The sequence below is a fragment of the Scyliorhinus canicula genome, chromosome 13 (assembly GCF_902713615.1).
Source record: "Scyliorhinus canicula chromosome 13, sScyCan1.1, whole genome shotgun sequence".
Lineage (NCBI taxonomy): Eukaryota > Metazoa > Chordata > Chondrichthyes > Carcharhiniformes > Scyliorhinidae > Scyliorhinus > Scyliorhinus canicula.
The window spans coordinates 102,626,196-102,639,073 of record NC_052158.1 but is presented as its reverse complement, the minus strand read 5'-3'; the positions used below and the strand labels follow the sequence as shown (position 1 = coordinate 102,639,073).

The following is a 12,878-nucleotide window of genomic DNA, read 5'->3' as shown; positions in this document are numbered from 1 at the left end:
CTGAACAGGGCGAAAATGGAATCCAGGGCCTTGATGACGGTGGCAGACGTCATATCCGGGCATGGGATGGCGAAGGGGAACCTAGAAAATTAATCGACCGCACTAAGGATGTAGGTGTTGCGGTCGGTGGAGGGGAGGGGCCCTTTGAAGTCCACGCTGAGGCGTTCAAAGGGGCGGGACGCTTTCACCAGGCGCACGCGATCTGGCTGGTAGAAGTGCGGCTTGCACTCGGCACAGATCTGGCAGTCTCTGGTGACTGTCCGTACTTCCTCGACGGAGTAGGGCAGATTGCGGGCTTTGATTAGATGGTACAAGTGAGTGACGCCCCAGATGGCAAAGGCTCTCGTGCAAGGCACGGAGCTGGTTCACTTGTGCGCTGGCACATGTACCTCGGGAGAGGGCGTCTGGGGGCTCGTTGAGCTTGCCGGGGCAATACAAGATCTCATAGTTGAAGGTGGAGAGCTCGATTCTCCACCGCAAGATTTTGTCATTCTTGATCTTGCCCCGCTGCGTGTTGTTGAACATGAAGGCTACCGACCGTTGGTCAGTGAGGAGAGTGAATCTCCTGCCGGCCAGGTAATGCCTCCAGTGCCGCACCGCTTCAACGATTGCCTGGGCCTCCTTTTCAACAGAGGAATGCTGAATTTCGGAGGTGTGGAGGGTGCGTGAAAAGAATGCTACAGGTCTGCCTGCCTGATTCAGCGTGGCGGCAAGTGCGACATCTGAAGCATCGCTTTCTACTTGGAAAGGCAGTGTCTCGTCTACTGCGTGCATCCCGGCCCTAGCTATGTCTGCTGTAATACGGCCGAGAGGGGAAAATGTGTGGGCTGGATAAGTGGGCGGGCCTTGTCCGCGTATTGTGGGACCCACTGGGCGTAATAAGAAAAGAACCCAAGGCAGTGTTTGAGGGCCTTGGGGGAGGGGGAGCTCCATGAGGGGGCGCATGGGGTCGGGCCCCAGTAGTCCGTTTTGGACTACGTAGCCGAGGATGGCTAAGCGGTCTGTGCGGAACACGCACTTCTCCTTGTTGTACGTGAGATTAAGGAGCGATGCCGTGTGGAGGAATTTAAAAAGGCTGGCATCATGGTCCTGCTGGTCATGGCCGCAGATGGTGACATTGTCTAAGTACGGAAACGTGGCCCGCAGTCCGTACCGGTCAACCATTCGGTCCATTTCTTGTTGAAATACCGAGACTTCATTCGTGACGCCGAAGGGAACCCTAAGAAATTGGTACAGACGACCGTCTGCCTCGAAGGCAGTGTAGGGATGGTTCGATTTACGGATGGGGAGCTGGTGGTAGGCGGATTTCAGGTCAATAGTAGAGAAGACCCGGTACTGTGCAATCTGATTGACCATATCAGAAATGCGGGGGAGGGGGTACGCGTCGAGCTGCGTGTACCGGTTGATGGTCTGGCTGTAGTCCACGACCATCCTGTGCTTCTCCCCGGTCTTAACTACCACCTGGGCTCTTCAAGGGCTGTTGCTGGCCTCGATGATACCCTCCCGAAGCAGCTGCTGGACTTTGGACCTGATGAAGGCCTTGCCCTGGGTGCTGTACCGTCTGCTCCTGGTGGCAACGGGCTTGCAGTCTGCGGTCAGATTGGCAAAGAGTGAGGGAGGCTCGACCTTGAGGGTCGCGAGGCCGCAAACGGTGAGGGGAGGTGGGGGTCCGCCGAATTTGAGGGTGAGGCTCTGGAGATTGCACTGGAAATCCAGGCCTAGTAAGAGTGACGCACAGAGGTTGGGGAGAATGTACAGACGGAAACGGTCGAATTCTACGCCCTGTACAGTAAGTTTAACCAGGCAGAAACCCCGGATCGGGACAGAGTGGGACCCGGAGGCAAGAGAGATCTGCCGGTTGGCGGGATGGACCGCAAGGGAATAGCGCCTTACCAGGTGGACAAAGCTCTCGGTGCTCCCGGAGTCGATGAGGCAGGAGGTCACGTGGCCGTTGACCAGCACCGATGTGGAAGAGGGTGCCAGGTTGCGAGGACTGGTTGAGCGTAACGGAGGCGAGTAGCAGGTGATCGGCGGTCAAGTCAGATGAGTCCGGCGAGGAGCGGTAGCGACCCGTGTCCCGTGGCCCCGTCCCGGGGGATGACAAAATGGCGGCGTCTGGAGTACCTGTGGGTAAAATGGCAGCGCCCATGGAGCGCACGTTGTGGGGTTGGGACAAAATGGCGCCGCCCATGGAGCGCACATGGCGGTGGTGGATGAAGATGGCGGCGCCCATGGAGCGCACGTGGCGGGGGCGGCGAAAGATGGCAGCGGCCACTGATCGCACGTGGGGTCGGGGGAAGCGGACAGCGGAGCCCATTGAGCGAGCGGCTGAGGCGAGGGGACCGGGGGCACGATAGCGGCAACCGTCCGGGACTGACAGACCGCTGCAAAGTGGCCTTTCTTGCCACAAGCTTTGCAGGTCGCGGTGCGGGCCAGGCAGCGCTGGCGGGGGTGCTTCTGCTGACCGCAGAAGTAACAGTAGGGACCCCCAGGGAGCGCGATGCGGGGAGCAGTGCAGGCGTAGTGCGCGGGGCGGCTGCTGGGGGGGCCATTTGCGGGGTCCATGAGGGGTAGGACCGGTGGGCCTGGGGTGCCATTTGTGGGGTCCACGAGGGGCAGGACGGGTGGGCCGAGTGGCTAGCGGAGTAAGATCATGCGGCCGCGAGGTCGGGGGGCGGCCCCTTCCAGCAGTCATTGCCGGATGGTGTCCGATGCAATGCCTGTAACAAAGGCATTGTGCATGAGTAAGTCAGAGTGTTCCGCGGCTGTGAGGGCCCGGCAGTCGCAGTCTCGTACCAGAGGTATAAGGGCCCTCCAGAAGTCCTCAATCGACTCACCTGGCTGCTGGACGCGAGTAGAGTTGATGTCTCGCAAACAGGGTGTTCGTCGACTGTGCATAGTTCTCCTTGAGCAGTTCCATAGTTGGGGTGCAGTCAGTCGCATCTCGAATTAGCAGAAAGACACTAGAGCTAAGTCTGGAGTACAGGAGTTGTTTTTTCTGAGCCTCCTCGGGGGAGGGTCCGCTGAAGAGTTGTAGGCCTCGAAGACTGCCAGCCAGTGAACAAAGTCTTTTCTGGCGTGAGGCGACTGCGGATCCAGCTGCAGGCTTGATTCTGATGTCCATGGTGAACGGAAAATCACACAGCAATAAATTGTAGCGCTAACAATTATACTCAAAGACAAGAGAGTAGTACAATAGAGGCTTTATTGCTGTGCGATGCTATTCCTCCATCTGCAACTGTAGACTAGGGTCTGAGTGACTCACACGCATATTTATACACAAGCTCCCTGTGGGCGGAGCTAGCCAGCAGGGGCTTACCGGAGGAACCTGTATTACAGGTACAGGCATACATCCCCCTACTGCAAATACACATAACTACAGTGGTTACATCACCACATTGCTCGACCTTGTTAGCGGAGGGCTGGCGAGCGTGGTCCCGAAGAATCAGCTGGCGAACTGGCATTCGGGTCGCGAAACCCATGAGGCCTCGTTAAGTGGACCAATTAACATTGAATAGTGTTGCCGGGCTTGCTGGGCCGAGTGCCGGGAAACTCACGGCAATTCCCGCTCGCTATAGCACTTGGAAATCTTTCCGGAGAATCGCGCCCTATATAACTTCAAAATAAACAAATCTTTGTGAATATGCACACTTGGCATGACGACAGCAGACTATTTTCTCCCCCTTTAACTGCATCTATAAATACTGTTTAAACACTGGTTTACAAATCCATCCTGATTGCTTTACAGGTTTTGAACTGATGGCCTTGGTTCAGTACTTTCCTTTATCATAAATTGGTATTTAAAATATTGAAGTCTGGACTGGTTCATGTTCTGGCATGAGCTTGATCATACTCATGTTTTGGTTCATCCCTTGGTTAGATCATGTGTTCCAAATGGACATTTCTCATCTTTCCAATAATTTCAGCCAAGTATCTTTTGGTTCCTACATTTCTCACATCCCACTTGGGTGCCTTGCAAGGGGTGTTCATTGCACAGACATACTCATTTTGCTTGAAACTCCATTCTTTTTTGTTTGTGTTGCACTGCAATTGTTGACTGAGCTCTTTTTATATTAAATTTAAACACTCAAGTTTGGTAGAGCCAAATGGGAACAAAGTCCCATAGCGAACATGTTTAACTGCATATTTCCCTCCGATCAGAGTGCCGAGAAATATATGGCCACTCGCGTTGTATAAGGGGGCTCAATGGGGAATGCACGGCTGAGGCCGCACATCGCCTGGTTTTGTACAGTGGGGAGCTCCACTCCCTGGAGCGCCCCAGTGTAGTAAGAGATTGGGTCATCATTTTTAAATGGCATCCTGATCTACGAGGCCCCTGGAGTGATCCCCAACCTCCCGACCCCTGCTCCAAATATGTATCTTCCTGTGTATGAAATAGAGTAGCTGAAAGATCCGTTAAAATCAAAAAGCAATTATTGCATAGATGTTCAAATTGTATGAAAAAGTGGTTAACTAATTTGTGCTGAAAAAGTATACATAACAGTATACACTCACGAAACATTTGATGAAGAGAAGTTTACAGATGCGATCCAATGGCTATGGTGGGTACAAACCTAACCTCTCCAATCTTTCCTCATATTACAATCCACCCATTCTTGCTATTCATCTAGTAGAGTGGTTTTCAAAGTGGGTGTTGCGACCCGCGGTTGGGCCGCCGGATGGTGTACAATGGATTGTCAAAAAGGTCACCAAAATGATCCCCTAATATCGCCTGACCATGTTTACCGTTTTCTCTCCAGGTAATTTCTCACTGCAGTACAATGTATGACCGCGCGAGACTGATGTAGAAGCCGGTGTCTTGGACTTCCTTGCCTCTCTGGGCCAGAGGAGAATTGGGCTGTTTGCAGTCAGAGACCTGTATAATTCTCTGCTGCTGTGTTCAGCATCAGGATCTGTATTATTTCTTGAGTTCAGTGTGTCACGAACAAACCCCGTGCGTCTTTTATCATTCTCTCAGTTAAGCTGGACATACAGCCTCCTCCAGCCCTACAAGCTCCCATGTCCACTCTTTCCACTTCCAAATTGTCTCTTCACACCGGGGCTCTTGTCCTTCAATTATGCTTCTTTTTTTCATCAGGTCCCCGCCGCTATTCTCCAACAATGACTGTGACTTTTTAACAGTGATTATTGATTCCTCTACAGCAAGGGCTTTTGCATCTATCTTTATCGAGGCTTCAATTGTTTGCTGAAGATGACATTAGCTGGCGACTAAACTATACTTGTGTGTACAGGAGCCTGTAAAATGCTGCATGTGTATGGAATGGAATGTATCTCCATGTTTTGCATATTGGTCAGCTGAGCTAGGCCCAGCATTGCTTTTTTTTATCATCATGTTTTCAGTCTGTTACATAATTACCTGTAAACGGTACTGACAGGCGCGCAGTGACTTTCTGTCTGACCATGTTTTTTTGTTCAACACTTAGGGCTCCTGTTTCAGAAGTTGAAGATTTGAGTGTAATGTTCTATCCGAGATCTGGTTAGGTTTTGAACGCGTGAACATGACATTGTTAAACTGCAATATTGAGCATGTTAATCTTTCCAGCGCTTGCATGCAATTTTCCAAATGCTAAAAATGGGTGTGAAGAAGTAATATAATCAAATAATCCTGAGTTACACCCTTAAGCAATGTGTCAGGGTGGAAATGTCGTTTACGGTGTAACAGCTGCTCAATTTTCAAATTTACATTCAATAATACAGAAGTGGCAACAGTGACTGTGACTTTTTAACAGTGATTATGGAGAATCGTTTGTGAATGTGACAAGGGTCGCGATAGTGGTTCATTCTGTAAACATGGGTCGCTTGAAAATAAGTTTGAAAAACACTAATCTCGTAAACCCTCTCTAAACTACTTCTAATGCATTTACATCTTTCCTTAAATAAGGAAACAGCATGGTGGCACAGTGGTTAGCATTGCTGCCTCACAGTGCAGGGGCCCGGGTTCAATTCCAGCCTTGGTGGCTAATGTTGCAGTTTCCATTGCAGCACTGAGAGCATTGACCCAATGTTTGAGTGTTGGAGTGGAATCTGACACTGCTGTCATGTAAGGTCTGCCTGCTGCCCCACATCTTAGATTGCTGCCTTCATGGTTCTGAATCACAGTGTTACAGCTTTTAGCATGTCACATGTTAGTAGTCTTTTAACCTTTTTTCCAACAGATTAGTAGGATTGCTGAGGCAGTGCCCCAGATGGCAAGAAAAGCCAGGTGTGCAACCGATTAGCTACGCAGTATTCCTGCCTCAGCCAGGACTCTGTGCAGAAAATGGAAAATTCCGCCCATTGTTCAAATGAACAGCGAGTGTATCTGCTATTCGAAGATGCACTTTAAGATCTTGGACCACTTGTGTGAAGTCATTGAATGTCCTGTAGCATTGCATCACAAGGGTTTCCAGCTTATTAAGCAGTGCAAACTCACGCTTTGGAAGTTTTGAGCTAAATCTATTTTCACTGTACTGCAAAATTATTTTATTTACAATTATTTTACAGTCCCAAATTGGTCTCTTTGAAGCTCCAAAACATTAAAAAATACTGTGGCCCAGCATTTGCAGGAGTCTCGCACCATCTCCTAATGGCATATCTGTGTAATATGATGCACAAGTCTGAGGAAATGATTGGATTGGTGGATCAGGCCGTTGTTTACACCAGGCCATAGTTCAACGGAACTTTTGCACTTGCCACTCCAAAATTTTTTACAGTTAACTTTCATAGTTCCACCCACTTTTAAATCAGCTAACACCTGTTTGAAATAATTGTTTGCTCATTGATTAATGCTACTGCGATCACCACTGCCATTTAGACCGTTGGCACTGCAGGATTTTAATTTAAATATCTATTCTATTTTATCTTCATTTAATTTCTTTTTTATGGTAGGACTACACAATATGGAAATGGAAGCAAATTTTCCCAGCCAAGATTTGCAAAATACATGAATTGAGGCATTAAGCCCATCACATTGGTTTCAACACAAGAAAGGAAAAAGAGGAAAAGAAAGAATTCTGCTGCCTGATCTTCTATATTTTATTCAGTTGCTAATTATATTGGTGGGAGGAAAGGGGAAGTACTAAAGGGAACTTCATACACTCACCATATTGTCTGTAACATATATTTCACATTCTGTCAGTGTTATTTTGCTGGTTTAGATAATTAAGAATTATTGCTGTTGTTCCCCAGATATAAATAAACAGAGAAATAAATATGGTTGAAATTTTAACAAAGATTAACAGGTGAAACAGCCCCTTACAGCATCTGTGGAGAGAGAAAAAGAATTAACATTTCAGGTTTGCAACCTTTCATCAGAACAGTGCTGTTCCCTTTCTACAGAGACTGCCATACCTGCTGAGTGTGTTCAATATTTTCTGTTTTTACTTCAGATTGCTCATTATTTTGCTTCTGTAAAATGAATTCTTAATTATCTATTGGTTTCCAAATTGTTACTACTCGCAGTGTGGGATATTCTAATATATTTTTCGCAAATTAGAGCATTGAGGAACGGAAGAGTTGTGTTCTTGAAAATCACCATTTCAAGTGAAACCCCTTTAAGTGAACCAGGGCTTCCCACACAAATCAATGTTAAAGCCAGAGTCATGTTTCTGAGGACAATTTTTGCCCAGAAAAATCAATGTACAAATTGAAACTTTGTACCATACAGCATGGAATATTGTTATGTACAGTCAGTAAGTGACTTTAAAATTGTTGCCTTGCCTGCAGGATTCATCCTAGCAGAAGCATCATTAAAACACCAAGTTTACACCAGGTTCCTCAAACACAGGTACTGTATAGTATAATACAGTATAGAACAGTAGCATTGTATAACAAACAATTTTAAAAACACAAGTCCACAGCAGTTCCTCAGTTATGTACTTTCCAGCAACAAAGAGGTTTGATAGACAAAGTTTACAGTACACTAACTGTAAGATTCAGTACATGGAGAATTATTTCAAGGAAAAAAGTTTACAAAGTTTCTCAACAAGTACAAGGTACAGTTTTTTAAAAACGGTAAAACATGAAGTCTAGTTTAGCACCTGAAAATGCAGCAAAACAATTATGTTCCTTGACTGTACAGGAAAGGCAAAATGGTGCTGATCACAAGCCAGACTCTGAACGTGATGTCATCATCACACTGTTCGCACACTTTAAAACGGGGAATAGTGCACTTTAAATGGAACCTGGACAAAAAAAAGCCTTTTAAAACAAAACCACTTTAAAAGGGTTGTGGTGCTCAGAAACCACTTTAGCAAATTTGGGGCCAAAATATAAATTGTAGTCCATTAAAACATTGAATGCAGATATTACAACAATTTGCTCATTAACAGATGCACCAATATTTTATAAGGAAAAATATGTAGCATTTATATTGCAGTGCAGTAATATATACTGATAATGGAAACATTTCAACAAATTCACTGCAGATAATCATTGCCACTGTGTTCTACATAATTTAGTTGTAATTGATGCCTTTTCTGATTAATAGTTTCTGTGTCCCACTATTCTTATTTTTAGATGCCTCAAGATGAGACAGTTTGTAAATATTGTGGAGTTAGTTATCTAATACATCGTGAATTCAAATTAATGGAAGAAAAAGTGAAAGCAATGGAAGCAGAAATGGAATTTTACCGTGAAAGCATTGAACGTGAAAAACAACTGCAAGGAGCGCTTTGTTCAATGAATCAATACATGGAACAGCTGAAAAGTGATAATCAACAGAAGAGAGAAAGGTAAGTATGAAATTTACTGCACCAGACTTTGAGTACACCTTTTGTAACACCAAAATGCTGGTAAAGTCCAGCATTCCACACAATGGATTTGTATTGTTTTACTTTTGCACCTTTCACCAAAAATGCTGTTTGCGTTTTTTAGCTGGAAAGTATATGGCCTGATCCGTACACTTCTCCATGATGGTAATCAATACTGCTGTTTCCTTCAGTAACAGGAGGTGCTCTTCTGCAGCATAAGGAGCTAGCCTTACTTATTCCTTCCCTGAATCGTAATCATGCACATAGAACACTATCGAGTAGTCCAAATCTGAATTGACAAACCACACTGTCACATTTGCCGAACTTAAATATTAATTATTAAATATTAAATATTAATTGAGGTTTATGTTTTAAAAAATCACTCTGATTGGGGAAAGTAAACCCAACATTGCAGTTACAAAGCCACTGTTAGGAAAATAAATGTAGTGTTTTAAGGGAATTATATGTATGGGTATACATTAGAAATAGGGTACAGTTTTAAGTGAGTTTAATTGAATGTTCTGTGCCTGGGAGGGACCTATAGCCAGAATTATGCTGGACAAAGGTGTTTGTATGTGTGGGGATTGGTTTCAATTCCAACTGGGATTCTATTGTGCTTCAAGAGGGCTACAGTGTGAAAATAAGTAAACCAAAAGGCTTTGTTTAGCAACAGGTAGCCACTTCTCAGAGAGAGGAAGCTTTCCTTTGTTCTTAGTTTTTTAACTGAAAGCAAGAACATTTGCAGATGGAATGCTGGAGAGGAAACATCTCTCAGCTCTGCTCAAATAGGACAAATTGTAGAATGGAGTAATGTGCAAGAAAGCAAGATCCAGAGAAACAAAACGATGGTTGGCTCTCGACACCTGGGAGGATACTGTTCGTGGGCATCACAATCAAAACTGAGAAGTTGGTGAGAAGTTAGGTTTCTGAAGTAATCCGAAAGGTTTCTAAAGTAATCCTAAAGTTTACAATGTCCTACTGCAGTTTGTGAAACAAGTTTTAAAGTAAGTGGGAAGATAGTATTAGCTGGATATCAGAATTTGTGTAACAGTGGAAGTCAGTTGAAACAAAGGAATCCTAAATGAATCGGTATAAATTCTGACCTGGATCCACTGGTAAAAGTGGTGCGGAAGCTCTGGTCACATGATTCTTTTGGGCAACGGCGAATGGATTTTGGAATGCAAACTGTCAATGGAAATCATGGCCGGGATTCTCCGAAATCCCGGCCAAGTGTTGACGCCGGTGTAAACACTGGAGTGGTGTACGCTGGCGTCAACGGGCCTCCTGGCCCAGCAATTCAGTAGTCTTCAGGTAGCCAGCACGGCACTGGAGTGCTGCGCGCTGCTCCGGCGCTGAAAGGCGGCCCTGCACGGCCGGCGCGGGTCCGCGCATGCATGCAACGGCTGTCTCCGCACCGGTACATCTGCATGGTTGCTGTCTCTGCGCCGGCGCCTCGCAACATGGGGGAGACCGACAGCGGGCCCGTGCGGAAGGAGGTAGGCCCCCCTGATCATGGGCCTGGACCCTGTGGAGGCCCCTCCCCCCAGAATCAGATCCCCCCCGCCCCCTCACCAGGACGTCCATTGTGGACGCGGGTCCGATCTCCCGCCTGGTGGTACCATGTTGGAACCACGCCGGCGGGATTCGGCGGGAGTTCGGCCGGTTGACCACGGAGAATCGCGTCCCGGCATCGGAGCGGCATGGCGGGAATTTCCCGTGTCCCCGGCGATTCTCCGACCCGGTGTGGGCTCAGAGAATCCAGTCCCATGAGTATGAGAGAAGATTTTAGTGTGTTTAGGGAATTAGTGTTTGGAAACTCTTAAGTGACAATCAACTGGAGGGATTTTGATGAGGCATCCACAGATCTTTACTTGAGTTCAAAGCGGAACGTGTATTTGACCTAAGCCAATCAGTGTGCCCAATAAAAGGACTTTATATGTAATGAGACCAATGCAGCTTCAAATGTACTTTGTCATCCGTGTTAATCTTAAAACTGTTGTATATTTGTTAAGCTAAGGGAGGAGTAAAGAAGTATTGTATTGTAATCCATTATTTTAATGTTTAATAAGTGTATTTTTCTTGTTGTTAAAACTAATTAGCGGTTCTGTAACTATGTTCCTCCATGCTTGATAAAAAAAGTTAGTCTTTTGAGCCAGTGTTCCATTATGGGATCTTCCCATCCAGTTATAACATCAACTGGTATCATTTAAGAGTACCCAATTCCTTTTTATGTTCCAATTAAGGGGCAATTTAATGTGGCCAATCCACCTACCCTGCACATCTTTTTGGTTGTGGGAGTGAGACTCATGTAGTCATGAGGAGAATGTGCAAACTCCACACGGACGGTGGCCCAGGGAAGGGATCGAACCTGGGTCCATCAGCCGGGATCATAATAAGGCTAAAACATTACAAAAGGAGAGAGATCATATGATAAAAATACCATTCAAAGTCAATCAATAAAATTTTATTCTTTTTAGAAAAATAATCAAGGTTGATAGGATTGTTAAGAAGGCGTACGGTGTGTTGGCTTTCATTAACAGGGGGATTGAGTTTAAGAGCCGCGAGGTTTATAAAACTCTAGTTACACCATACTCGGAATATTGTATCCAGTTCTGGTCGTCTCATTATAGGAAGGTTGTGGATGCTTTGGAGAGGGTACAGAGGAGATTTACCAGGATGCTGCCTGGACTATGAAGAAAAGTTGAGGGAGCTAGGGCTTTTCTCACTGGAGCGAAGAAGGCAGAGAGGTGACTTGATAGAGGTGTACAAGGTGATGAGAGGCATGGATAGAGTGGATAGCCAGAGACTTTTCCACAGGGTGGAAATGGCTGTCACGAGGGGAAATACGTTTATGGTGATTGGAGGAAGGTATAGGGGAGATATCAGAGGTAGGTTCTTTACACAGAGACTGGTGGGTGTGTGGAATGCACTGCCAGCAGAGGTGGTGGAGTCAGAGCCATTAGGGACATTTAAGCAACTCTTAGACAGACACATGGACAATAGTAAATTGAAGGGAGGTAGGTTAGGTTGATCTTAGATTAGGATAAATGGTCGGCACAACATCATGCGCTAAAGGGCCTGTACTGTGCTGTACTGTTCTATGTTCTATGTTTTAGCTATTTTTCATTTACATTGGGCGGGATTCTCCAATAAATGGCGTGATGGCCGGGACCCGGCGCCAAAAACGACGCGGATCACTCCAGCGTTGGGTCCCCCCAAACGGCGCAAATTCTCCGGCCCGGAATGGGCTAGTAGCGGCGTGACGCCATTCGCGACGGCACCACCCGTCGCGGATGTGCAGCGTCATTGACGCCGTCGGCGCTGTGGCTGTAACACCAAGGACAGGCGCCCAATGCCACAAAAAGGTAATGAACTCGTCAGGGCAGCCAGGGTGAGTACTCCCCTCCCCCCACCGATATGCGGCACACCCCCAGGTGCAAACAACCCTAACCCTAACCCTAATGTGCTGCGTATCTATGCCAATATACTCATAACCACTGGCCTGCATGTATATCCCTGCCTAACACTGTTGCCCTTTATCCCTGCCACCCACCCGCCTGCCCCCCCCCCCCCCACAGGAGAAGTGCGCACACAACAACAGGGAGCATGAGAGGATCGGAGGGGGCCCAGCCAATGAGAGACCACTCACCGTTCATGAGGAGAGGGCCCTGGAACTGGCAGGCGGACCCGAGGACCGGGAGGTTGCCGATGTAGAGGTCGGGGGCACACTACCAAGTGACACCCCCCACGGCCCGTCCCCATTCCCCTATATCCCCCTCCCCATATGCCCCAATATCCCCCATATCCCCCCTCCCCCCTATCCCCATATCCCACCTCCCCCATATCCCCCAATATCCCCCTCCCCCATATCCCCCATATCCTCCCATATCCCCCAAATATCCCCCATATGCCCCAATATCCCACCTCCCCCATATCCCCCAATATCCCCTCTCCCCCATATCCCTCCTCACCCATTTCCCCCGATCACTGCCCGCCTGTGTGTCTAACCATGCATGCTGTATTGTGTATTGCAGGACCAAACATCGAGGCACCCGTCCCCGCTGATGCCGACCGCCCGCAGGATGCCCCAGGGGCGGCCACGAGACAGGGACAGGCCTGGCCCTTCCG

At 47.3% G+C, this 12,878-nt stretch overlaps 1 protein-coding gene across 2 annotated transcripts in view; it reads left to right on the top strand.

Annotated features, from left to right (window-relative positions):
• Positions 1-12,878, top strand: part of lekr1 (leucine, glutamate and lysine rich 1) — a 275,682-nt gene that overhangs the window by 70,373 nt on the left and 192,431 nt on the right. For both annotated transcript variants that reach the window (XM_038816234.1, XM_038816233.1), the window contains exon 3: positions 8,518-8,732. In XM_038816234.1, the coding sequence (XP_038672162.1) occupies positions 8,518-8,732 (215 nt within the window). The remainder of the gene's footprint in view (positions 1-8,517; positions 8,733-12,878) is intronic.